Source organism: Lithobates pipiens, unplaced genomic scaffold (assembly GCF_037356315.1).
Source record: "Lithobates pipiens isolate NorthernLeopardFrog02 unplaced genomic scaffold, aLitPip1_a1.2 Scaffold_18, whole genome shotgun sequence".
NCBI lineage: Eukaryota > Metazoa > Chordata > Amphibia > Anura > Ranidae > Lithobates > Lithobates pipiens.
The window spans coordinates 292,042,099-292,069,123 of NW_027507758.1; the positions used below are offsets into that span (position 1 = coordinate 292,042,099).

Below are 27,025 nucleotides of genomic sequence, written 5' to 3' on the forward strand. Positions count from 1 at the left end.
TGTATTTGAATCTGCTAGTCCAACACTGTCCTCCCCCCAGACTGACAATGCTGCTCTCCAAACGTGCCCCCTGTGCTCATTCATCCTGGGTGGGGGCATTCTAATACAGAGATATGTGTTACTGGCCAGATCATGAGGTGAAAACAGAGGAAAAAAAGTGTAAGAAAAAGAAAACTGATCCAGCCATCACATCTGATGACTGGTAGGCTGCAATGTATTACATTTTTGATTTTGCGTTTAATACTGGGTGCCCTCTTCCCACTGTGGCCAGAACTACAACATAGATGGGAATAAGAAGGCTGCTTGTTTTAGCCACAGGCATATTCCCAAGATATCCAGTAGCAAGCGAAATGCAAAGGGAAAGAGGGCACCCCCCCCCCCCCCCCCGCCACTTGTCTTGAGAAAGTGCTTGAAGCCAAGACAAGCAACCATTATGAAGCGGCCATCTCCTTACTAGCTATTATGTTGGACTGGCCGATGGGCAGTTGTGCTTACTTCGAATTTATAGCTGCATTTAGGAACCACCCAGTGTGAATCGTGCCTAAAAAGAGAAATAATACAATTACTAATAACAAGACATTTGTGAGCAAACAACACTTTTAGGGCTAGTTTACACGTGCTTCAAAACAAGGCTTCATACACGCTTTGTTAAAGCTCCCTGAACGCCAGTCAAAAAACCCCTGTCACTAAATAAACTCGTTAGCTTACAGTCTTGTTTACACCTTTCTTTTGCTTGATGCTTCGGTGGGGCTTCGATGAGGCTTTGGTGGGGCTTCAATGAGGCTTTTGTGGAGCTTCGATGAGCCTTTGGTGGGGCTTCAATGAGGCTTTGGTAGGGCTTCGATGAGGCTTCGGTAGGGCTTCAGCGGGGCTTCAAGCAAGCTTTGCCATAAACTTCTATGGAGGCTTTGAAGACACAAAATTAAAGTGAGATGGGGTATAATTTTTGAAGCAAAGTTGAAGCAAAGCAAAAGCAAGGTGTAAACAGGACATTTTTTCTTTATCGTACATCACGGGACACAGAGCAGCCATAATAACTAGGACACTGGCAAACCAAAAAGACAGGAAGTCCTCCCTTATATAACCCCTCCTACACAGGAAGTACCTCAGTTTTTTCGCCAGTGTTTTGTAAAGGTGATGGTCATGGTTGGAGAAGCTATCTATGATCTAACTAAGAGAATGGTCCTGGAACAGATCCTGAAGGATTTAAAGGGCTATATAATCGGATCCATACAGATGGTGATGCACTAAAATAGATGGTACCCGAACCTCGTTTACACAAGAAGATTACAAGGTATTGCCTGTAATGAGAGCCTTTAGGCACTGGACCCTGGTATCCAGACCCTTGGTAAGAAAAACCCCAAAGGAGACCAGGCAGGGTGCTTTACAGGTCCAAGGGAGTGGCCCCATATTCAAGGGGACCCGGTCTTTGAAGGTGCATAAGACAGAACCCGCCGTGATGGGGAAGATTGGAATCTAGCGTTTTAGCAGAATCCTGCGGGGGGACTGTTAAGTGTTTAAAATACAAACAAAAAAAACACTTTTTGCACTTGTATAAACCAAAAAATGTATTTGCAGTCTCTTACTTTTTATAGGACCAACTGTCATATTTTCTCTGTCCACTGTGGGCAGTGGTGTTGTGGTTCTCTGTGGAGGCTTCCAGCTAGGATGATCCTAACAGGAGGCGGGCGGCTTTTCAGATTCCGCTGCCCCTGTAAACCTAGTTCTTACTCCGGCGCCTTCAATGGCCTTTTCCCGCTGCTATTTATGTGGCCATAGAGGGTGCACATGGGAATGGCGCAACGAGTGTGCACGATGGACGTGCTCATAGGAGGGATGCGATAGGCGGACAGGACACTGCGAGCGTGCACGTGGCAAACATGCATGCCGAACATGCGCAGTAGGGGCAGAAGTGGCCATATTAGGAGCTGTTCCAGTGCTAGGCTTCTGTAAGCAGGCTGGAAAGGGACACATAGAGCGGCATCAGCTGGGCACGCGAGTCACTGTGGGTGGATGGACCAGGGCACTGCAGGTAAGAGCTGTGTACTGCAAGGACTAGTATTTTGCAGTACGGTTGAAGTGCATAAAGTGGGGTTTATTATCTCAAGTTTTGTCTCAGGCATGTCTTCCCAGAAAAGGAGTGGGTGAGGCACAGCAGGAAGGGGTGCAAATGCACCACCATCTGTATTGGAGGATGCTAGCCTTACACCTCCTGCGTTTAACTCTACTGAAAGACCTGAGGCAACTGTCCAGTCTGAGCCATTACGACTTAGGCCGCGTACACACGGGCGGACTGTTCGCCCAACTTTGTCCGCTGAACAGTGTTTCAGCGGACAGTCCGCTCGTGTGTGGGCTTCAGCGGACAGTTTCAGCGGACAGTCTGACGAACAAAGTTTTTCGGAATTTCCGTAAAACTGTCCGCTGAAACTTGGTTTGAGCGGACAGTCCGCTCGTGTGTAGGCTTGTTCGTCAAACTAAGTTCCGCGCATACTCAGAAAGGATTTACACGCCGAAGGTTGCATTGCAGTGTATAGGAGGTCGTTTTCTAGTCCCGTCGTACGTGCCGTTCACGTCATCGCGCACGGTTTCAGCGGACTGTTCGTTCATCGTGTGTGGTCAAGTCCGTTCATGCTAATTTTGAGCGGACTGTTTGTCAAACTGTTTGACGAACAAGGTTGGGCGAACAGTCCGCGCGTGTGTACGCGGCCTTAGAATCAGCTTTAGCTGGGCTGGAGGGAAAAATAGCAGGTATGATTGCTTCAGTTTCCCAAGGTGGAAGGAAACGGGATAGATCCCCTTCACCTGAGCCCCCACCCGCATTGGAACAGGATTGGGCAGAAGAGGTGGAAGAAGTGGCAGTAAATAACCGGGAAGAAGGTCAGGCCACAGACTCCACTTCTGAGGAGTCAGGTTCTGAAGAACCATTTTCAGCCTCTCATTCCCAGAGACTGCTAATCCAGTCCCTCACAGTGATGGTCCAATCAGGATTTAAATTGCCACCTGTAGAGGTCCCTGGGGTTTCCTTTTCTTCTTTAGGATCTCTGCGGCCTCCACAGTGTGCAGGCATTTCCCTTGCATCTGTTACTAGAGCAGATTGTGTATGCTGACTGGGATCACCCTGATAAACTTTTTATTTCTCCTAAAAGGTTTGCACTTTTACCAGTTAAGAAGAGGAGCAGACGACCTTCCTTTAAGGTGTGTAGTGCTTCTACCCAGCACTTCTAATTTCAGGCAGTTTTGATGGCCTCAGCCATCCCGGTCTAGGGGAAGAAGGCAGAAGAAGGCAGAAAAATCCTTGGGGCCATTCCCAAGCCCTCCTCATGAAGGGGTGCCCCCACTCATGTGGGTGGGAGGGAGGCTATTTGAGTTCTCAGACTCCTGGGAAGAAGTGATCCGAGATAGGTGGGTTATTTCTATGGTGTCTCGGGGGTACAAAATAGAATTCTGGAGGCTTCCCACTCTGAATTCTTAAGGTCCAACATCCCCATCAATCCTGTAAAGAAAAAGTATTTTCTTCAGGCAATAGATCATCTAAGGTCACAAGGAGTGATTTCAGAGGTTCCAGCCAACAAGAGATTCAGGGGCTTTTACTCAAATGTTTTCATAGTCCCAAAGCTGAATGGAGATGTAAGGCCTATTTTGGACCTCAAGGCCCTAAATCAGTTTCTAAACATTCGCTCTTTCCGGATGGAGTCACTTTGTTCAGTTGTGGCCTCCTTGCACGGAAAGGAATATTTAGAGTTCATAGACATCAAGGACGTGTACCTATATGTGCCACCTGCAGATCCCATCAAAGGTTTTTGTGATTCGCAGTAGGAAACCAACATTTTCAGTTTGTGGCACTGCCCTTCGGGTTAGCCACGGCACCTCGTGTATTCACAAAGGTACTGGCTCTGGTATTAGCAGTACTAAGATCTCAGGGAATATCAGTTGCAGGATACCTGGATGATCTATTACTGATAGATCAAAGAGTTCCAGACCTGAAGCAGAGTATAGCCGGGGGGTTACATTTTTGGAACGTCTGGGCTGGGTTCTGAATTGGTCAAAATCGGCCCTGCAGCTGGTTCAATGCCTAGAGTATTTGGGGCTAATATTAGACACGATAAAGGCAAAGGTTTTTTTGTCACCATGGAAGCTCAGAGCCATGAAAGACCTCGCCCAGGCCATAAAAGGGAAAAAATAACCCTCCATTCGTCTGTGTATGAGGCTACTGAGGAAAATGGTGTCCTCATTCAAAGCAGTCCCTTATGCACAATGCCACTCCAGGCCACTACAGAACAACATTCTGTCTGTCTGGAACAAGTCTGTCCAGGCTCTGGACTGGCACATGTCTCTTCGGCTAAAATTGCAATAGTCTCAGGTGATGGATGATGACCAAGAATCTGGTAAAAGGAAAGTCCTTTTTGCCTGTGGTCTGGAGGGTGATGACAGATGCCAGTCTCTCTGGATGGGGGACAGTCCTAGAGTAGGCCACCTTCCAGGGATGGTGGTCCAGGAGGGAGAGGGACTTGCCCATCAACATTTTGGAGAATCGGTCGGCTCGCTTGGCCCTAAGCTTCTGGACTTCCAGACTACAGGGATTCCTGTGATGGTCCAGTCGGACAATGCCATGGCTGTGGCATACATCAATCACCAGGGAGGCACCAGGAGTCAGACAGCTCAGAAGGAAGTGGATCGCATACTGACCTGGGCAGAAAGATTTGTTCCATCCCTATCAGCGGTGTTTATTCCGGGAGTGGAGAATTGTCAGGCGGACTTTCTGAGTCACCAGCAAATGTTTCCAGGGGAGTGGTCCCTAAATCCCGAGATCTTTGCATTGATCTGCTGCCGATGGGGGTTCTGGATGTAGACTTGCTGGTCTCCAGGTTCAACAGGAAACTAGATAGTTTTGTGTCCAGAGACCCGCTTTCATTAGGGGCAAATGCCTTGGTAATTCCGTGGGATCAGTTTTCCTGATATATGCCTTCCCTCCAATCCGGCTGTTGCCAAGGCTACTACGCAGGATTCGAGAAGAGAGAAAGCCTGTGATCCTAGTAGCTCCAGCCTGACCCAGAAGAACTGGATCTCCCACCGTACAGATTGTAAGACTGGCGGTGGGAGACCCATGGGTTCTTCCACTCTGTCATCGTTCAGGCGTATAGATTAAGGGGTAAGGCCTCGCCTTTTCCAGTTAGGGCACACTCTACCAGAAGAGTGAGTGCTTCATAGGCAGTTCATCATCAAGCATCGATGGCTCAGATTTGCAAGGCTGCTACTTGGTCTTTGGTGCATACATTCACTAGGTGTTATCAAGTGAACGCTAGGACTCGGGAGGAAGTTGCATTTGGATGCAGTGTACTGCAGACAGTAATATAGATCGTGTTGTTCTAATGGGGTTTTTTTTTTGGTCATAAGGGATTCCCTCCCCTCAAAAGCATTGCTTGGGGACATCCCAGTTAGTTATTATGGCTGCTCTGTGCCCTGTGATAAAAAAATTTTTTTTCTACAGCTTACCTGTAAAATCCTTTTCTTAGAGTACATCATGGGACACAGAGATCCCTCCCCTCTTGTCTGGGAAATATATTGCTTGCTACAAAACTGAGGTACTTCCTGTGTAGGGTGGGTTATATAGGGGAGGACTTCCTATCTTTTTGGTTTGCCAGTGTCCATTCAGCTATAGGTGGTGTATAACCCAGTTAGTTATTATGGCTGCTCTGTGTCCTGTGATGTACTCCAAGAAAAGGATTTTACAGGTAAGCTGTAGAAAAAATCCTAATATTTAGTGACAGAAGCTAAACTAGCCCTTAGGGCTCATTTACACTTGCTTTGGCTTCAACACACATTAACGGCCAGTTTACCTTTGCTTTAAAAAATGGCTTCGGACAGGCTTTGTTAAAGCTCTCTGAAAGCTAGTCCACTAAATAAAATGGATAGCTTACAGTCCTGTTTACACCTTGCTTTTGCTTTGCTTCGGCTGCGCTCCAAAAATTATACCCCATGTCACTTTAGTGGTGCTTCCAAACATCTTCAAAGCCTCCATAGAAGTCTATGGCAAAGCTTGCCTGAAGCCCCCCGAAGCCTCATTAAAGCCCCACTAAAGGCCCATGGAAGCCCCATCAAAGCTCTACCAACCAAAGCCTCATCGAAGCCCCACCGAAGCCTCATCGAAGCACCAAGCAAAAGCAAGTTGTAAACAGGACTGTAAGCTAGCCATTTTATTTAGTGACAGGAGCTTTGACTGGCGTTCAGAGAGCTTTAACAAAGCGTGTCCAAAGCCATGTTTTGAAGCAAGTGTAAACTAGCCCCAAAAGCTTAGCCTTTGTAAAAGGTAATTTTGTTGCTGTGAGCTTCATTAATGGGGCTAATAATTTGAATAATTCTATGACCTTTGATCCATGCAGCTTCAAAAACTTCTTACCATGGACCCAACAAAAAGGATAACTTCAGAGCAGTCTTTACAAGATCTCTACTTTCAGGAGGATCCTCTGCCTACATCTGAGTATGTTTCTTTATTTGCTGTATCATGCACTTTCACAAGCATTTGTGTAATTTGTTTTATTTCACATATATTGTAAAGCCTTCACTTTTGCATTGTTATCTCTTCATGAGTGTTCTGAATCGTGTGAGCTTTGCTGACTGCTTTACTCTTGCGTAATATGGCTTGCAAAATGCAGCATACTGTCATTGACATTGAGGATGACATTGAAACTCTCTCCTTGTAAAAGCAATCATGTCAGAAAACCTGGTACAGCATAAGATAAGAGCCCACCATTACATTGGATATTACTGAAAATAACATTTCTGTCTTGAAAGAAAAAAAATCATTATATATGCCTGTATCTTATATGTGAAAACATGTACCAATAGCTGCTCGGAATTACACATATGTAGATCTTTACATAACATATCTGTAACTTGTAATGCTACTTGGATAAATCATTAATCATTAATTTCAATAAAAACAGAAAATAGAATAGAAATGCTTACTGAAAGCATAACTTACCAGCTGGTAGATATTACCATACCTGGAAACTTCTCATTCCTGAGAATGGAGGCTGAGGGGTGGGTGTGGCAAAATTGCAGCAGCAATGAGAGGAGCTCAAAACTTGAGCAAATGTACAGATTGTAGAGATCATAAGTATGTAATATACAGAGTTCAGATGTCAGAGGTATGTAACTTACTTGATTCAGGGGTCCAGGGTGGGTAACGTACATAGTGTGGGAGCCAGTGGGGGATATTGCACTGAGCGTAGGGTTCAGATGTATGTAATGTACACAGTTTAGCAGTGGGAAGTAAATACAGCCTGTCCCATAGCGCCCCCCTTTGATTATTTTTTACCATCACCCTCTTAGGCCCCCCAATCCCCCCGCTGATAGCAAGCAATTGTGCTGCAAGTTTCATATTGACTTGCTAAGCTATTGCTAGACTTTCCAGGCTTTACAAGTATGTTGCATTGCATGACTCCAGATCAACTCTCTTAGCAAACATTCTGCACGTCTGCTGCAAGTTCTGGTTCAGTTATGTTGCGCAATAGTCATCCCACCGCAGGGGTCACTGTGCCTGAATTTTCATGCTGTAGACTTGCAGAACTCTTAAGCCGCGTACACACGGGCGGACTGTCTGGCCAACTTAGTCCGTCAGACAATCCGACGGACAGTCCGTCATACTTTCGAATGAACGGACTTGACCACACACACCACTTTTTGAGCGGACTAATACGGCGTACTAAGTCCGCCATACTATCCGCCCTACTTTTGAAATGAACGGACTCGCCCACACACGCGGAGGAAAGTCCGCTCATTTCGAGCGCGTCTCCAGGTAGGCGGGGCCCGCGAAGGAGACGTCGCTGACCCCGCCGCCTGGTATGGACTTAAAGGGGAACCCCAACGCCGAAAAAAAAACGGCGTGGGGGTCCCCCCCAAGTCCACAACAGACCCTTGTCCGAGCACGCTACTCGGCCGGCCAGGAAAGGGGGGGCGAGTGAGCGCCCCCCCTCCTAAACCGTACCAGGCCGCGTGCCCTCAACATGGGGGGTGCCTTGGGGAAGGGGGGGCCACGCGGCCCCCCCACCCCAAAGCACCTTGTCCCCATGTTGATGAGGACAAGGGCCTCTTCCCGACAACCCTGGCCGTTGGTTGTCGGGGTCTGCGGGCGGGGGGCTTATCGGAATCCGGGAGCCCCCTTTAATAAGGGGGCCCCCGGATACCACCCCCCCACCCTATGTGAATGAGTATGGGGTACAATGTACCCCTACCCATTCACCTGTAAAATAAAAGTACAAAAATAAACACAACACACGAGATAAAATACTTTATTGCACAGCTCCGGGGGTCTTCCGTCTTCGGGGGTCTTCTCGCCAGACTCCTCCGCTATCTTCTTGTAGCTCTTTTGCTAGCAGAGGAGTCCGGCTTTCTTCCTCGCCACCGGCCTCTTCTCCCGACTTCGGGGGGTCTTGTCCCCCTCTTCGGTTCTTCTGCCGGGCCACCGCGCCTTCTTATAGCTCTTTTACAGGCGGTGGCCCGGTCTTCTGTCGCCGCCGCCGCCTTCCGTTCTTCTTCTTCTTCTTCTTCTTCTTCTTCTTCTCCAGGAGATGTTGCCTCGACGATCTCTCCGGCCGGGATGCCAGGGACGCACTGCGCGGCCACTTATATAGGGACAAGGGACGGTGTCACATGGCTTTATGTCACATGGGTTGGTCACATTTGTTGATGTCACATGGGGACTATGACATCGTAAGGGGGCGGGGTCACCATGTGACACCAACCCATGTGACATAAAGCCATGTGACACCGCCCCTTGTCCCTATATAAGTGGCCGCGCAGTGCGTCCCTGGCATTCCGGCCGGAGAGATCGTCGAGGCAACATCTCCTGAAGAAGAAGACGAAGAAGAACGGAAGGCGGCGGCGGCGACAGAAGACCGGCAGAAGAACCGAAGAGGGGGACAAGACCCCCGAAGTCGGGAGAAGAGGCCAGCGGCGAGGAAGAAAGCCGGACTCCTCCGCTAGCAAAAGAGCTACAAGAAGATAGCGGAGGAGTCCGGCGAGAAGACCCCCGAAGACGGAAGACCCCTGGAGCTGTGCAATAAAGTATTTTATCTCATGTGTTGTGTTTTTTTTTGTACTTTTATTTTACAGGTGAATGGGTAGGGGTACATTGTACCCCATACTCATTCACATAGGGTGGGGGGCCGGTATCCGGGGGCCCCCTTATTAAAGGGGGCTCCCAGATTCCGATAAGCCCCCCGCCCGCAGACCCTGACAACCAACGGCCAGGGTTGTCGGGAAGAGGCCCTTGTCCTCATCAACATGGGGACAAGGTGCTTTGGGGTGGGGGGGCCGCGCGTCCCCCCCTTCCCCAAGGCACCCCTCCATGTTGAGGGCACGCGGCCTGGTACGGCTCAGGAGGGGGGGGCGCTCGCTCGCCCCCCTTTCCTGGCCGGCCGGGTAGCGTGCTCGGACAAGGGTCTGTTGTGGACTTGGGGGGGGCCCCCACGCCGATTTTTTTCGGCATTGGGGTTCCCCTTTAAGTCCATACCAGGCAGCGGGGCCAGCGACGTCTCCTTCGCGGGCCCCGCCTACCTGGATACCCGCTCGAAATGAGCGGACTTTTCTCCGGGCGGGAAAAGTCCGCTCATTTCAAAAGTACGGCGGACTCGCATACACACGGGCGGATTGTCCGCCGAAATGCGAGTCCGACGGACAGTATTACGGAAATTCCGAAATACTTAGTCCGCCAGACTGCATGCTGAAAAAGTCCGCTGAAGCCCACACACGAGCGGACTGTCCGCTGAAATGTGTTTTGGCGGACTAAGTTGGCCAGACAGTCCGCCCGTGTGTATGCGGCTTTACTGTGGACTCCTCACTGCAACTTTCTTCTTGCTGGAGACTTTCCACACAAACTTGGTACAAAAAGAAAAAGCATCAACTAGAATTTGAGCTTCAAGTGCTCTGCAAGTGTACAATTTGCTAGTGAAAATGCGCAGCAAGCTAACAGACTAACAATTAAACACTGCCACAAATTTGTGACACGTTATCCTTGCTATCTGGGTATACATAGCCACAAATGTGGCACGTTATCCTTGCTATCTGGGTATACATAGCAAAGCAGTACCGCCTATGCACATGCATACACACTGCATACAATATGTATACATACAAACTGCATGCAACATAGATACACACTGCAACATACTACATACGTATGCATACAACATACATACACACTGCGTACACATGCATACATACACATGTTTATGTGAGCATATTTATTTATGAATATGGCATACGTACACATGCATGCACATTTCATACACATACATAATCAAACACTTTACCTCGCTAATGGTATTGTTTCCCTGTGTCCCCGTTCCTGCCAGGGGAGAAACCTGGGGGCAGCAGCGTTTATTATGCATCCACCTATGGAGGCAGTTCGACCAAGCCCCATCTACTTTGCTCTCACACAGCTCTTCCTCCTTTCTATTCTCCTCTCTCCGGTGACTCTGGGAAATTACATCACAGATGCTGCACTTTGTTTAGATCCATGGATTGGAAATTCTAGCAATGTATTGATTACAGGGGTTAATTATCACATGAGCAGGGTAATGAAGGTTAGGGGTTAATATACAAGTCACCTGCAGACAGCATTGGATCTAACATGTGTAGGAGAGGGGGAGGGTCTAAAAGGGTTATACACAAGACCCATTTCAAAATTGAATTAGGAGGATGGGAATAGGTAAATTATGTTTGCATTTGAAGCCATCGTGTGATTTTTTTTGTTAGCAATTTACTTCTCCTGCTGTATAGGGTACTGCCGAGGGTACTGATTTATCCAATAAAAACAATAATCCAGCCATTAATTATTACAGGCAGCAGTTTAAGTGAAAAATGGGAAAAGAAAAAGACAGTGGCGTACCAAAAGGGGGGCAGGTCGCCATGGGTGCCACACACTGGGGGGGGGGGGTCAGGGGGCACGTTTGTGTGTTCCTATGCTTGGACTTTTGCCCTTTCCTGTGCCATTGTCTGTGTTTTTCAGGCCTTCTGCCTCTGTGTTGTGCACTGATTGGCCATATGGCATATGATGTAGGGACCGCGATGCGGCCCTTTGCCCATGACACGGTGCTCGCACATGCATATTGCTCTGTTTATAGTGTGTTGGCGCAAAGTTTGGTTTTCTCCATCTGGAGCATCCGGAGCAGGGTAAGTAAAACACTCTCTCTCCTCCTGTACCGCAGGGGAGAGAAAGACAGTGAGCAGCGCTGAGTAGAGAACTGCTGGAGTTAACTTTTTAAGTAAACCAGCAGATGATTGGTTGCTAGGATCACCTATAGCTTGTTAATATGAAATATTAACTCCAGAAGCTCCCACGCTCTGTTTAGCACTGTCTCTCCATCTGCATGATTAAGGCAGGAAGGGACAGAGCTGGAGGGTGTCTGTGTAATGTAAAGGGGTCCAGAGGTGCAGGGTGCTGTGTATTGTAAAGGGGTCCAGAGGTGCAGGGTGCTGTGTATTGTAAAGGGGTCCAGAGGTGCAGGGTGCTGTGTATTGTAAAGGGGTCCAGAGGTGCAGGGTGCTGTGTAATGTAAAGGGGTCCAGAGGTGCAGGGTGATGTGTAATGTAAAGGAGTCCAAAGGTGCAGAGTGCTGTTTAATGTTAAGGGCTCCAGAGGTGCAGGGTGCTGTGTAATGTAAAGGAGCTCCAGAGGTGCAGGGTGCTGTGTAATGTAAAGGGGTCCAGAGGTGCGGTGCTGTGTAATGTAAAGGGGTTCAGAGCTGCGGGGATGGGCTGTGTAATGTAAAGGGGTCCAGAGGTGCAGTTGTGGAGAGGGGGTACACAGTAGTGACAAAGATATTGAAGGACGCAGAGGTATGCAGGGGGCACAGTGGGATGTTTTTACATTTTAACGTGGGGGTGCCAGATATATGATCCACCCCGGGTGCCAAATACTTAAAATTAAGTGTTTCTAAGCCCACAAGCAAACCTTTCTTACGTTGCAATTTACCAATCCTTCAGTGTGGTAGCTGCATTCATTTTTTTTTGGACATTTTCCTTCATTTTTACTGGTGCCCCAAGTGTGTGTGTTTTTTGTTTTTCCAGATAACTTTATTACAGACCATTTAACACTGAGAGGAGTCCCCTCAATGGTTAGCTTTTATTCATTCCTATAAAATTAAAAGGAAAACTGTTACTGAAACTGCTTAAAAGGTTTGTTTTTATTTTGTTAGGTTGAACGTGAACTGCTTCACCTTCTCACTCATCCCTTTCTCCCTGTACTTAGTCACCTATGGGCATTTTCAAGTAGTGCATGAAGGTTTATTTAGATCCAGGGTAACACGGGTGCACGCAGGTGACTTGAAGTTTGGGAAATAGGTTTGTGAATTTATATTGGAAAGGAAGGTACAGGAGGGTAGTTTTTAGACTGCAGGTTGGTGACTTTAGGTCAAGGAAGGTAGGGTTATGGGTGGATGACTCCAGGTTTGGGAACTTTCAAAATTCACATTATGTCAAATAGATAGTTTCCATTAATGCTGACATGACAACACTTTCAGGAGTTCATGTTAGAAATAAATTTTTTATCAATTGTTTATTAAACTGCTTGATGTTTTATCAGTGTATTTGCAGGGTGCCAGATACCATACCCAAAACGTGAATTTTTAAATGAAGATGAGCCAGAAGAAAAGGCTGAAAAGGTATAGAATATATTTCTATAAGACATTGACACATTTGCTACATTGTATATGGTCTTTTTTTAGAATGAAATACTGTTTGCCAAAGTCTTATATAGTTTGTATATCAAAAACATCCTTAGAAATTTAAAGGATAAGTTCACTTTAAAATAAATAAATGCACTTTATTTTGGAGGTAAAAAAAAACATGAACTTATTTATTTTTTTGGAGCCTGGAAATCATTGCACCAGCAATCAGCAGATCGCTGGTGCCATGCAGGCCTCCTGCAGACCTGTCAGTGTATCTGTGTGCCCGTACATCCCATATGGGCAAGCAGATATGCTGATGGGAAAAATCGATGAACTACCATGGCACTCCAGAGCGTTGTGGTAGCTCATTGAGAACTACAAGCCAACATCCACAAAGGATGTTGGGACTTATAGCTCATTCATACACAGAGCTGTGTGAATGAATGACGCGGCCATGTGGGCGAATCCCCACAGGGTCCTGGTGATTTCAATAAGTAACAGGAACTTCACCCCATAATGCTGTCACGGGGAGTGGGGAGGATTGGCAGTGGCTGCAGCATTGGAAACATACTAAATGGGTGGAACATGTAACATATTCCCAAAGGTGAACTTATCCTTTAAGCTTGTAAACTGTCGGGTTACTTAGAAGAAAAGGAACTTTGGATTCTTGCTGAAAAGAAAACTTAATCAGACAGATATCTTGTAAAAGCCAACACCCTTCAACAGAGTTGCACCCACTTCATCATGACTTAATAGAATACAATGCATTGATTTCACTCATTCTACTGCATTAGTTCTAAATGTATGATGTATTCTACAACTTATGTATAGGAACAGTGAGCTTAGCATTTTAACAATACTATTGTATTCCAGCCAGCGAGGGGAGCTTCCAAATTTCTGTCTTGACATGTTCCTAGTAAATTTGTCAGATAGCAGTGTAGTAACAAATGACAAAATAATTGCAGGCTACCCATGTGGGATAAAAACCTTCAAGGTAATAGAGCTGCTGAAAGACTGGCTGCAGAGAAATTCTAATGATTTTTCAGGTAGGCATTGACAGTTACCACTAATTAAAGAGATGGTTTCCCTAATCATACATCACAAGACACAGTAAATTAGTTTTACTATACTGGGTTATACTGTCACCTGCAGGTGAATTGGACACTTGCAAGCAAAGCTGTAAGGACAGTCCAGTATAACCCCTCCCACTGCCAGCATGTCTTTAGTTTTTTGCTAGTGTCCTTGGAAGAACACACGTCTTCTGTCTGCTCTGAGATGAACAACCATTTCCTTTTATTATTACTATCAAGATGCCTAGCGGTTCTATATCCACAGTGGCTTTCTTTTGCAGCTTTCGGGCTTAGCTGACTCATTAGTTTAGCCCTGGGGGACTGTATCTGGCTGTCACTGGACAGCATATGCAGGGCCGGCCTGTAATGTTTCTTTGGGCAGTGGATCCTATGTGAGCCGCTTACCTTAGCACGTGCTGCAACGTGTTGTGTTAGCTATAGGATGCTATACAGGTCAAGGACTGTTGTCCATCTGCCCGTGGCATTCTGTCCCCGAAGACCCCTCAGGGGTATGCCCATCAGAAGGGCAAAGACTGGGATGTCCCATGGGGGCTGCTGTTGCACACTCAGCCCACTGTTTGTGACTACCTAAAGACTTGTCCATATTCCCCGGAGCTGTTCCCCCATGTGTTTCCTATTTTTTCTGGAGGTTAAGGTTTCTAGAGGTGGTGGTTAACATATGAAGCTACGACACTTTAAACAGCTGTCGGATAACCATGGCACCTAATTTTGTCACATACCCCATATGTGCATTGATTTTGGCACTGCAACACTTTTTGTACAACTCTGTACTGATTAAAAGAAAATTGTACGTTCTGGTATTATACCAGAAACATTTTCTTGTTTGTCACTTTGAATAATTTCACATGAACTGTCGTGATCGGTTCTCGGAAGCTGTGTACTAATGATCAGATAATCGTACGATCACTACAAAAACTGCATTTTTCTGCCAATTTTCTGATCATGTATACTGGGCATTAATGTGTTGCATGCGCCTTACATGGGCTGTGTGGGTGGTCGTCCCCCTCCTTCCCTCTTAGGGCTGCGGCATTGTCTGGCATATGTTCCCCTCTGCAGTTCTGGCTATATAAAGCTATTGCTGGCTTCCCGTGGGACCTACTCAGTGACATCATCTCAGTCGGTGATTTATAATAATAAACCAGTAAAGCCTGCGCTCAGCTATACCATAAAGCCCCAGCTGCTGGTGACAGAACACTCCCTAGTGTAGTGCATAAATATCGAAAACACAAATAAACCAGTGCTGGTTTATTTGTGTTTTTCACAATTAATCCTTACCTTCTGTAGTGGTCTGCGAGGAACCCCTTGTTGGTAATATTTCATTGTGTACTTTTAGTACAGCAGTCTATGGTGACCCAGTCAAGGACAGTCATTAACCCCTCCTTTTTAATAGTTACATAGTTAGTCAGGTTGAAAAAAAGACACAAGTCCATCTAGTTCAACCAATAAAATAAAAATAAAAAAGTCATACAATCCCATATACACAATCCTATACCCACAGTTGATCAAGGGGAAGGCAAAAAAAACCCAGCAAGCATTATCCAATTTTCTACAGTAGGGGAAAAAAATACTTCCTGATCTCCTGAGAGGCAATCGGATATTACCTGGATCAACTTTACCTGTAATTGTTAGTACCAAATTATATTATGTACATATAGGAAAGAATCCAGGCCTTTGACTAGCCCTTTTTGGTAATTTCTCACTAGTGCTGTTGTACTATTGGCCTATGGTGACCTATTCACAGATGGCTATTAACCCTTTCTGCTTTATATTGGGTCCCTGAGTACCCTTTGTTGGTAATGTCTCACTGTCTATTTGTTCAGCTACCAATGGTGACCTAGTCACTCATCACCGTTACACCCTGGTGCTCTTTGGTGGTTTGTGAGTAACATTTGTAAATGATGTCCCATTGAATACTGTTTTCACAGTGGCCTTGGTGACCTGGTCATGCATGGCCATTACTCTGCTGCTCTGCAATTGCTTCTGAATATCCTTAATTGGTACTGTCTAACTCAGGGCTTCAAAATCTTTTTTTATCTTGGAGGAATCCATGGCAAAAAGTTTGGGGTTTAAGAAAATTTATTATTTTCAGATCTACAACTCATAAAAGATTGGTGTGATCAGAAAGCTGTGGATTTAACAACAATTATTTTTAGAAATAGCACAGATGTTCAATTATTAATTGAATTTAAGATAAGCACACATGAATGTGATCGGGGAAGAGCAAAGGTTGGTTTCCAGGGCACATCACAATGTGGGGGGGGGGGGGGTCATGGAGGCCACCAGGTTAGAGCACAAGGGGGTCACCAGGGCACCAGGGGAAGTCACATACAAGCTCCTGGGATGGATAGGAGTAGAGAGGTAGTGAGAACCAAAGCAGTACAGTTCAGTATGCTTCCCTGCGCCACTCTGCAGGACAACTAAACAACAGATTGACTTAAAAAAATGTGCTCACTTCGCTGAAACATCAGCTGGCATCAGACAACTATATATTTAAAAATCTTTTCTCATAATTTTGCTATTAGCAAAAAGCCACATGCTTGCACATATATATTGATGTTATAGCATCAGAAATTGTACTTACATGGGCAGGCTACTTGCAGATTAAATCCAGGGAATATGAATATTGGCTGGATTCACCTGGGCCAGTGGGTGCAATCAAGGGAGGGGTCTGGACGGTATGTGGCCAGAGACCGGACCCACGAGTGATGACAGAAAAACAGGAGAGCAGGCACATGGAAAACCACAGCAAGAACTCTGCCGGCTGGAGTGTACACTCCTACCAATGAAAACCGGCCATTAAATAATGCAGTATGGGATTTGTGGCAGAAATAGCCAATTGTAGTGTCTCTAAAAGACACTACAATTGGCTATAGAGACAAAGAGACAGCAAAAGATGATGAGGGTGCTAAAAGGAAGCATATTCTTAGTCAATAAGAAGCCAATCTGTATTGACTGCATACCATATTGAGCAAAGTTTGTCCACAAAGATAGTGGACTGAGTAAATCTATACAAAGCGTATGAGGAAAGCAGAATAAAAAATAAATAAATAACAGTTACTGCTTCCAAAGTACCTCTCTCACTTAATCTGGTTGAAGTCGTCCCATCAGCCAGTCAGTATTGATATGGATGTGTAGGCTGGCGGTAGGGTTATATAGGGCTGGTAAACCAAGCTGAGGTTGATTACTGTAAAGCAAACAGGTTTCAGCTGTGGCCGGAATGGCAGAGCGTTGCGCTAGGTCAGTGGCTGCAACGCTCTGTCAGAGAGTTATCTGACTTGACTGCGCATGCCCCGGGCCTTCCCACTAGGGGTGGAGCCATGTCCTGCATCATCGGCGCCTATGTGGCCTACCCAGCCGTGCCTCACAGTGGAGTGCAAACAGGAAGGAATCCATCCTGTGACAGGCAGACCCCTACAGGCAAAGGATACCCGAGCCCCGGCCACATTGGCGACCGGAATCTGGAGATCCCCACGCGCCGGGCAGTGGGATACAATGCCACACACCCATAAGTTATCCACAGGCGGGACTGGGGCTGTACTGAGCACATCTGCCCAGGGAAACCCAGCTGCATGACCCAACAACGGCCGGGGGGGGGGGGGGTGACAGTGCAACCCAGTGGTCAGCAAGAAAAGTTCACCCATCAGCACCACAATAGAATGATAAGCATAGCATAGCATAATGGCAAATCTATACACAAGTACAAAGGAGAGTAACAATAAAGGTTAGTTGACAAAAATATATAAATATATATCACATCAATAGTATACGAAAAACATTCTAGACAAAACTTGCAAGTGTAAATATTCAGAAATTAACAATATGCTAAAACATCAGATATACTGTACACTGAACTCGCTCTGCGGCATATAGGGCTTTTCTTGACCTGTCAGAGTTAGCATGCATGTTGTAGTCAGTACAGTATCCCACAAGTCTAAAGTCACTGCTCACTGAATAAAGAAGGGTGGCAATGAGTGGCAGTCCTTTTCTTCAGAAAGAAGTAATGAGGTTTGTGCAAGAAACCCGACCAGTTTTGCCCATGACGGATTGTTGGTGCCCCATTTGAACTTAGTATCACCATTTAGGCAGGTGTGAGTAGTCACACAGAGTTGTTTAAAGTCGTGGCTAATCTGTGTATGCACACAGGGTTGTTTAAGGCCATGGCTGATGTGCATATGCACACATGGAGTTAAAGAGGCTTATCCTGGTGATGGGCACTGGACTCGGCAAGATCCTTCCTCCTGATGGTTTGGTTGTTGGAGAACACTTGTTTCCTGATCAGCATTCCAGAACTCAGCATGGCGTGCTTAGCTCTTCAAAGCTGGACTTCTCATCTGCATGGTCATCTGACTTGGATTCAGTTTGACTGTTCCATGGCAGTGGCTTGCCTCGACCATCAGGTAGAAATCTCATGTCTCACAAATTGCAGGGAAGCAGATCAACTTTCACATTCAGTGGGAATTTCCATGCCATCCTTGACTACTGTGCTCATTCCAGGCATGGAAACTTGGCAGGTGGACTTCCTCCATTGGCAGTGTCTGGACTCCGGAGAATAGCCTTTGCTTTGGGGTGTTCTAAAATTCTGTTTCAGGTGAGGGGTGGTGGATGTGGACCTTCTAGCTTGTAGGTTCAGTTATGAAATGAACAGGTTTGCCTTCAGTTCCAGGGATCCTCTAGCCTTCACAGTGCATTCTCTGGTGCTTCTGTGGGATCAAATACCTGATATAAGCCTTTCTCCTCTGATACTTCTTCTTCGACTGCTCTACAGGATCAAGTCAGAGGGTATCCCAGTGACATTCCTTCCATTAAACTAGCCAAGGAGGATTTGGTACTGGGACCTTGTTCAGGTTTCTGAGGGACTGTCTGTGGGCTTTTCTGGATTTTCTGCCTTTGGGCTGGTTTCTCATCTTGGTTTTGGGCTCATTTACAAATGTGCACTTATATATCGACGTGCAGGCAATCCCATTCAAGTCTACTGGAATGGAGCATGGACACAGGCATTTTTGCAGGGCCCTTCGTACCGGGTATTATTCACCTTGTTTTTCCTGCGTTTTTCCCAAAGGGTGTGCAGGATCTTGCCCTGTTTTCTGTAGGTTCTTCTGGACCACCCATTGAATTTATCAAGGATAATGTTCTGTCTATCCTTACTCGCAAGGGTGCCTACCTTGTTGATTTTGCAAGGCAAGTTCTAAGTTTGCGCCCTTCACCATTAAGGATACATTTTTCATGTCCTTCAGATGGACAAGGTTGTTTGGAGGCCAAGGCCTGTTTTCCTCCTAATGTGATTTTTTTTTTGTAATTTCAAGGCTGTCATCTGGACTTTTGCTCATTCTTTTTACAAAGTGCTTGGTAAGTCTTAGCTGACACTCAGGCAGCTCAGTTGAGCCAGCTCTTTTGGCTTTTCTTTTACCCACCTCTCATCTGGATTGCTTTTGGCTGCCCAAGTAGTATAAGTTCCTGTGCCCTGTGATGCACCATTAAGAAAATGTGTTTTTTTTTTTTTTACTTACCTTTAAAAGCTATTTGTGTAAATCACAGGACACGGGACCCCCCCCCCCCCCCCCTTTTCCATTTGCCACTCACCTTATGGACTCGATCACTCGATCTAAGCAGCTTCACTGAGCATGTGCTACAGCCTACATTGCCTGGCACACAAGGCTTAAAGTGGTAGTAGATTTGTAGGAAAAAAAAAACTTTCTCCCTGCAAGCTAAAGGCATAATGTCCTAGTATACATTGCATATTAACACATTATGAAAGAGTTACCTGAAAACTAAGCCCTTCAACGGCGCACTGTCACTGCTGCAGAGGCTTCCATCTTCTTCCCAGTTTGCAGGCTTCGGCCTCGGTCACTCCCGGCCGCAGCACAGAGCTCTGAAGGAACGGCACAGGTATAACATCATGGGCTGCCAACCAGGCTAATAACTCCTCAAACGATGCAGGTTTAGGAGCTTTTCCTTTAACCTACAGGTAAGCTTTATTATAAGCTTACCTGTAAGTAAAAATCAAAATCCTGGGTTTTCAACCACTTTAAAGCAGTGTTAAACCAAAAATAAAACTGTTTGCAACTCTTTTTAAAGTGTTAGCTGGAGTATAGTTTAGTTATTGCATCTAAATATGCTAGCACATCTAACACCCCTCCCTCAGATTAACAATGCTGCTGTCCAAAAGTGCCCCTGTGCTCTTTCATCCAGATTTGAGGCACTCTAATACAGAAAGTGTGTTACTAGCCAGATCATGAGATGAAAACAGAGGTAAAAAAAAAAGCTTCCCAATAAAGAAAACTAATACAGCCACCACATCTAATGATTGGTAAACTGCAATATAATACATTTTTGCTTTTGGGTTTAATACCACTTTAACCCTTCCCTCTCCAGCAGCAGAGGTCGAAAGTACACCTTGGGGGACATAACACATGGCAGGTGACAAATGCAAAGGTAAGGGGACAGATGACCTTGCTAACTCTGACTCAGCACATGGTTCTGGGTAATGAGGGCCCTAGTACCAGCAACTGCTCCTCTGAAAAATCTTCAGATTCAATCCTCGACAATCCTTCACTGCAGGTTATCCTCTCTGAGTATCTTATACAGTGGCCGATTCGAGAAGACCTCGCATGACAAAACACGTAATACGGGCAAGGGCGCTGATGTCACCGTGCAGGCTAGGATCGTACTCGCGTCTCGCGGTATTGAGTAGCAGCCAGAGACATTCAGCAACAATACTAAGCACTGATTCCCTAGTGTCGGGCTGGACACTTGAACCATGTGAGTTTTTTATCCTATTGTTTTAATAAAGACTTTTATCACACAATGGGAGCCTTCCTCCTTCCATTTTATATCTATGTGGGACCTGTATAAAATACTCTGAGAGTATAACCTGCAATTAAGGATTGTCAGGGATTGACACAGTTGCTGGTTCATAATATTACCAGCCATTAACTCTGGTGAGTTAATTTAGTGTGATTGGTGGAGGATTACACTGGGTGGCACATTCCTTAAAGTGTTTGTTACCCTAAAAAAAAATCCTGTTCCTTTAAAACATGTTATACCGCAAAGTGCTTGTACTGTGTAATTTGGACCTCTCTATCAAGTGAAATACCTGGCTGATCCTGCCTGGTTCTTTCTCCCCCCTGTAAACTGACCACAGTTTATCATGGCTGTTGACAATAGGATAAAAACGCTCACATGGTTCAAGTGTCCAGCCCGACACTAGGGAATCTGTACTTAGTATTGTTGCAGATTGTTTCTGGCTGCTACTCAATACCGCAAGCCGTGAGTACAATCCTAGCTTGCCCTGTGACATCAGCGCCCTTGCCTCTCCTACGAGTTTCAACATGCAAGGTCTTCCCGAAGTGGCCGTTTGGACACCGTGGTCAGTTTATGTGCCTCCGTCATCCGCAGCTTTTCTGTCCTCCTCTGTCCTCTCCTCCCTCCATGCCTGTCTGCTTTGTGTCAAGTACCCGCCCCCTCCCCTCCAGCTGCTGAAATTACTTTTAATATCTTATATAATCCTCCTTGTTTCCTAATGATATATTTTCCTGTCTCTGTGTTTTATATAAAAAAATGCCGGCTATATCTGATTTGAGAGTGCCGCTCGGTGCTCACGTAACTGGCCAGCTCTCTCCTCCTCTTCTCCCAACTGATGTCAGCGGGGGAATCTCAGCCCCGCCTGCTGCAGCTGTCAGAAGGGGAGAGGAGGGAGCCAGCCAAGCAGTATGTGAGCACCAAGCAGCACTCTGAAATCAGGTGTAGCAGGCATTTTTTTTATAAAACACAGAGACAGGAGCACATATCATTAGGATACAAAGATGATTATATGAAGTTCTTACAGTGGGTTAACAACCACTTTAAGCACAGAATTACCTTCAACAAGGATGTCACCGATAATTACAGTTTTGACACTTGTGGGTTTGTCTTTTGGGCTATTTTTTATGGACTATATTATTTTTTCTTTTGTTAACAAAATGAATTGAATGTTTCAGATTATTGCACTAATACTTTATATCATTATGTATTTTGGGATTTTGCATACATGTTTATGAATTACTTTGCACTTTATGTATGCAATAGGTTGCACTGTATTCCATAGAACAAATTTGCACTTTATTTAGGCACAGTTTGCACATTAGGATTTTGTTTAAGGGATATATTGATATTTTAGGTGATGTTTACATTATAGGACACATTATACATTAGATGTGAAAGTTTTATGTAGAGGGTTTTAAGACCAGCGCTTCTTTTCTTTGTTCTCTTATATGTTTAAAGCCTGGTACACACGATCAGATTGTTGGCAGACAAAGCGCCAGACTTTTGTCCGAACGGCGTGTGCCGTGAACTTGTCTTGCATACAAACGGTACACAATTGTTGGCCAACAAACACGAACTTAGTGATGTACTACGAGGAATTTCAGCTCTTGAGCGCCACCATTTGGGCACCTTCTGCTAATGTTATGTTTGGTGAGCATTGATTCCGAGCATGCGTGTTTGTACTTTCAACTTTTGTGTGATGGACTTGTGTACAGACAATAGGAAAATCTGACAACAGACCATTGTCCGCTGAAAATTTACTAGCCTGCCTTCCAACATTTGTTGGCAGAAAGTTGGACAACAATTGTCTGATGGAGTCACTTCCTTCTATGCACTTCCTGTTTGTGCTGCTTGAAGATGGCTGACAACTTCTAAGGGGACTCTGGTCAGGTCATTGATGTCAAATTTCCAGGAACCATATAACTTAGAACCTCATCCCCATATGAGCGTTCACATAAATGCAGTATACCTGTAAGGGTCACAACACCCGGGAAGACGCTGAGACCTTAGCTTTGTGCATAAAAGGCCCGGGCTGGGTATTAAGCCAGAAGCGCTTGAGATCTCCTATAATAAGAGAGCAACAGGAGACGGTAAACGGCAGTGTGGAGGTGGAAGGCAGATCTTTTCTCTCATCACCATTCCCGGATGAATTGTGTGTTGTTTTCACAGTGGAGATCTACTATCAATAAGAGTGGACTATTTACAATGTTCTCTTTGATTAATCTCATATATGACATTTAATTTTGAAAGGTTGAATAATTTTTATTCACTGCATGGATTCACTTTATGGAAATATAGCGCGACTTGACATTGGAAATTGTTGATGGAGTGTACTAATTGTTGGATTTTAGGCAAACAGTCTGTCATCACACAATTCCCGGATGAAAATCCGAGTGTGTATGAGGCTTTACTCTGACACAAAGAATATCTGTGTCTTAATTCCCATTGTCTTAGGCGCTGATGTTTTCTTCCATTTTCTTCCTATATATATAGATCTAAGGAGGGATTTTCTGCCGCAATGTATGATTCATGCGCAGAGATTGGATTTGACTATAGGCCATTGATAACAGGGCCCCTTCAGTCTTCCTGTTCTGGGTTAATTCTTTACTTTGCCTTTTGGCTTTAGACACTCTGCTTGAGAAGGAGGTAGAGGAGGATGATCTCAACTCTCCTTCTGAGGAATCAGATCAGGATAAGATGCCTTCGGCTGAAATTTCATCCTACCCTAATTATATCATTGTTACCATTATTGTTGCTGTACGCTTGTTTAGTGTAGCCCGGGTTGACTCACTCCAAGGTTTCCCACATGGGGTCCCAACAAGCCTGCTAAGAGCTTTTCAGTCCATTCGCTCTTCATGAAGGTCAGTATCCTAACCTGGAAAAAGCTGTTTGCTTCTCCAAAACATTTTGCTCAGAAATATTCTGTCAAGGAGAGCTTCATACCTCAATGTATGCCTGCACGTGGATGATGGGCCTGATCATAACTTGCTTCTAAACAATGCAGCATGCCCAGTTTCATTCACTGTTGCTACTCAACATTCTGGCTTCTTGGGACAAACAGACTCTGTCCTTGGGCCGCCCATGTGTGGTAGATTTTCAACCTGGCACTGGAGTGAGGGAAAACTTTTCCCCCAAAGATGTGGAAATATCTCATGACAAATGCCAGCCTGTTGGGCTGGAGAGAACTCCTGGATGCCCTCTTTGTGCAGAAAGCTTGGCTGTCGGAGGACACTCAGTTTCCCATCAATATCGTGGAACTCAAGGAAATGTAATTGTCCCTTCATCACTGGACCCCTTCAGACAATGCAACGGCCATGGCCTATATCAACCATCAACTTTGTGGTCTGCTGTCCACATTCCAGGCATGGAAAATTGGCAGATGGATTTTCTGAGTTGTCAGTATCTGGATGCAGCAGAATGGTCTATCTATCTAGAGGTGTTTTAAGCCTTTTGTTGCAGGTTGAAGATGCCGGGGGTGGGGGGGGGGGAGGTACCTTTTGGTGTCCAGATTAAACATCAAACTAGACTGATTTGTTGCCAGGTTAAGGGACCTTCAACTCTTCATAATGGCTGATCTGGTGACTCAATGGATTCAGTTCCACCTGATCTTTGCCTTTCCACCTATCCAGCTTCTCCCTTGTGTGCACTGCAGAATCAAGATGAAAGACATCCCGGTGATTCTCATCACACTTAACTGGCCCAGGAGAATATTGTATTCAGAAATACTCAGACTCTGTTTCGAACTGTGTGTGTGTTTTTTTTTTTTTAAGATTATCCAGTCCACTATCCTGCTTCTTAGTTTCTAGCTTTAATGGCATGGATGTAGAAGCCCAGATCCTGAAGGACAGGAGCTTAAAGGATTTTGTAATCTTTACTCTCTTGAAGGCTAGAAAATCAACTTATCTGAAAATCTACCATCATACCTGGATAAATTGTTTTGCATGGTGTGAGGCTAGGAAGTTCCATCCCAGGGAGTACTTTGTAGTGCTAGGCTGGGAAGTTCCATCTTAGGGATGTATGGGATGTATCCTGTCCCTTTTTCAGCCTGGTCTAGATTGTTCGTTTGCCTTTGAGTACTATAAAGGGCCAAATCTCAGCCTTGGCCATTATGTTTCAGACATCAATGGCCTCCTGTTCCTTAGTGTATGTTGTAACACCATTTTACTTAGGTGAGAATAACAAGTCTGGGCTCCCTCAGTCTCCTGTAATTACTACATCAAAATATTACAGGAGGCTGCTGGAGTAGGGGCACACAGTGACCAGTGGGTGGAGCTGGTGCACATCATGGGAGGCTGGCTACTGAACCTGTAACAAGCAGCCAGCTACCATTGACTGAGATGGACCTGGAACTATTTCTTTATAATCTTTTCACACCTCTGAACATTTTACTCCTAAAGAAGTGAAAAATGGTGGAAGTGGTTGAAAAATCAACATACGGTAGCGCATAGAGATTTGGGGCTTAAGGCTATCCCATCCTCTTTTTTATTTTTTTTTACAAATAAGTATTGGGTAGTGATGTTAGACACAACAATATTCATTTGGGGCTTTTTAGGCAGTATAAAGACACGTTCACATTTATATTTAAAAAAAAAATGTTTTATTTGTTACAGAATAAAATTGTGACAACGGTTCCAGCCATTGTGGCTGGTTTGGATCCTAGAGGGCTCCTGTATTATTACATTTGCACTATCATAGGCACGTTATACTCTCCTGGGTCCTTGTAAGCACCTTAGCACCCTGCACTTTTCCAGACGTCTTCTGGGCCCATAGGTTGGGACTACTTTTTAATATTACTAGGCCGATAAATATTACTCCCCTGGCTCTATATAAAAGTACTGTAGCCTCCAAGGAAGAATTGTTTAAAATGCGGTGGGCATTGTCCACATACAAAAGCTTTTTGAATCAAGTGTTGAATAAGAACTGATGTATAAAGTAGTTATGTGAAAGTGTCTTTATATGTGCCTAAAAAGTCCCACATACCATTATGAATATTCATAAGGAGTGTGACCTCTCCTTGAGGGATGTTGGCACAGACTTAAAGTCATAGGTCACTACTACACCCGTAGTGATGTTACACTCTAGGGCGCCTGGAGGTGTTTTTGTATTAAATATTTTATAAACTGCATATGATATTTTAAAAACATTTTTGTATGATAAAACTAAAGTTTTATGAGAAATCACTCATGTGTTGTTTGGTACCATGAAAAAAAAATCAAATTTTTTAATATAATTCTCTTATTTTATATTTATTATGGATGTAAGTACTGAAAGGAGAAAGATTAATACCCATACAGTATTCCTGATATTTAAATTTGCACTCCAAGAAATATTTTTTTCCTTATTTTACAAGAAATACAAATTTATTTTACAGCATCAAGACAGACAATATTGTCTTTAACAATTACAATCACTGCAAAGTTATCAAGGGGTCTAAATACATGTGAGATAAGGACTTTTAATATACAATGTGAATTTTGTATATTAAAAATACCTAAGATTTAGAAAATAATAGTTGTGAAGATTGTCTCTAATATGCATTTAAACAATATTAACCACAGTGCTATTGATGACCACTGGTTTTAGGGTACCTGCAAATCATAAGGAAGCACTAGTGGTACCTGGCATACCAGTACTGCTGGCACCTACGTTCAGTGCATGTCTAGAAAATGTTCTGATGACTTGAATCTCCTATTCGTTGTTGCATAGCTTTTAGCCACTTCAAACACAGGAGAGTCATAGAAAAGTTTGGAGGGCCACATGTTGCCCCAGTACTATTAATTCAGTACTAGAATATCACAGCCATAAGTAGGTTTACCAAATTAAAGTGGTAGTAAATGCAGTATTATTATTTTTACATACAGGTAAGTTTCTAATAAGGCTTACCTGTAAGTTAAATTAATATCCCCTAAACATGCACCGTTTAGGAGATATTCTAGGGAGCAGCAGCCAGTGAGGTCACTGGTGCATGCACTCTGAAGCAACAGCATACTGTGCTGTTTCTTCAGAGCTCTGTGCAACGACTGTGACTTGTGCTCTCGGTCATTCAAGTGGGTGCAGCCCACGAACCCAGAAGGGAGACCAGGTGAAGTTGGAAGCCTCTGGCTTTGTTTCAGGGTAAGTCTTTCATAATTTGCTGGTATGCAATGCATACTAGCACATTATGCTTTTACCTTGCAGGATTTATTTTTTTTTTTAAACCTTTGCTGCCACTTTAAGTATTGCAAACCATGGCCTCCCATTTAAAAACAAATGTGGTGCAGGGAGAGTTTTCCTTTCGTCTCCCTGCAAAGACTCATAAATACTTGTTTGATCCTGCCTGTGAAGTGCACCTAATGCAACTTTCTGTGATGGTGTGGCATCGATGCTTCTTAAAACAGTTATAAAATGTTTTGAAATTTATGCCCTAGAAATATTTTGCAGACATAATTCCGTTATACAATCATCACACAACATAGAGGACTT

At 44.8% G+C, this 27,025-nt stretch overlaps 1 protein-coding gene across 5 annotated transcripts in view; it reads left to right on the forward strand.

Moving 5' to 3' along the window:
- Positions 1–27,025, forward strand: part of CDK19 (cyclin dependent kinase 19) — a 310,045-nt gene that overhangs the window by 256,769 nt on the left and 26,251 nt on the right. For 3 of the 5 annotated variants that reach the window (XM_077487115.1, XM_077487112.1, XM_077487113.1), the window contains 3 exons: positions 6,381–6,478; positions 12,587–12,665; positions 20,135–20,194. In XM_077487115.1, the coding sequence (XP_077343241.1) occupies positions 6,381–6,478; positions 12,587–12,665; positions 20,135–20,194 (237 nt within the window). The remainder of the gene's footprint in view (positions 1–6,380; positions 6,479–12,586; positions 12,666–20,134; positions 20,195–27,025) is intronic. The other 2 variants (XM_077487116.1, XM_077487114.1) reach the window with 1 other exon arrangement.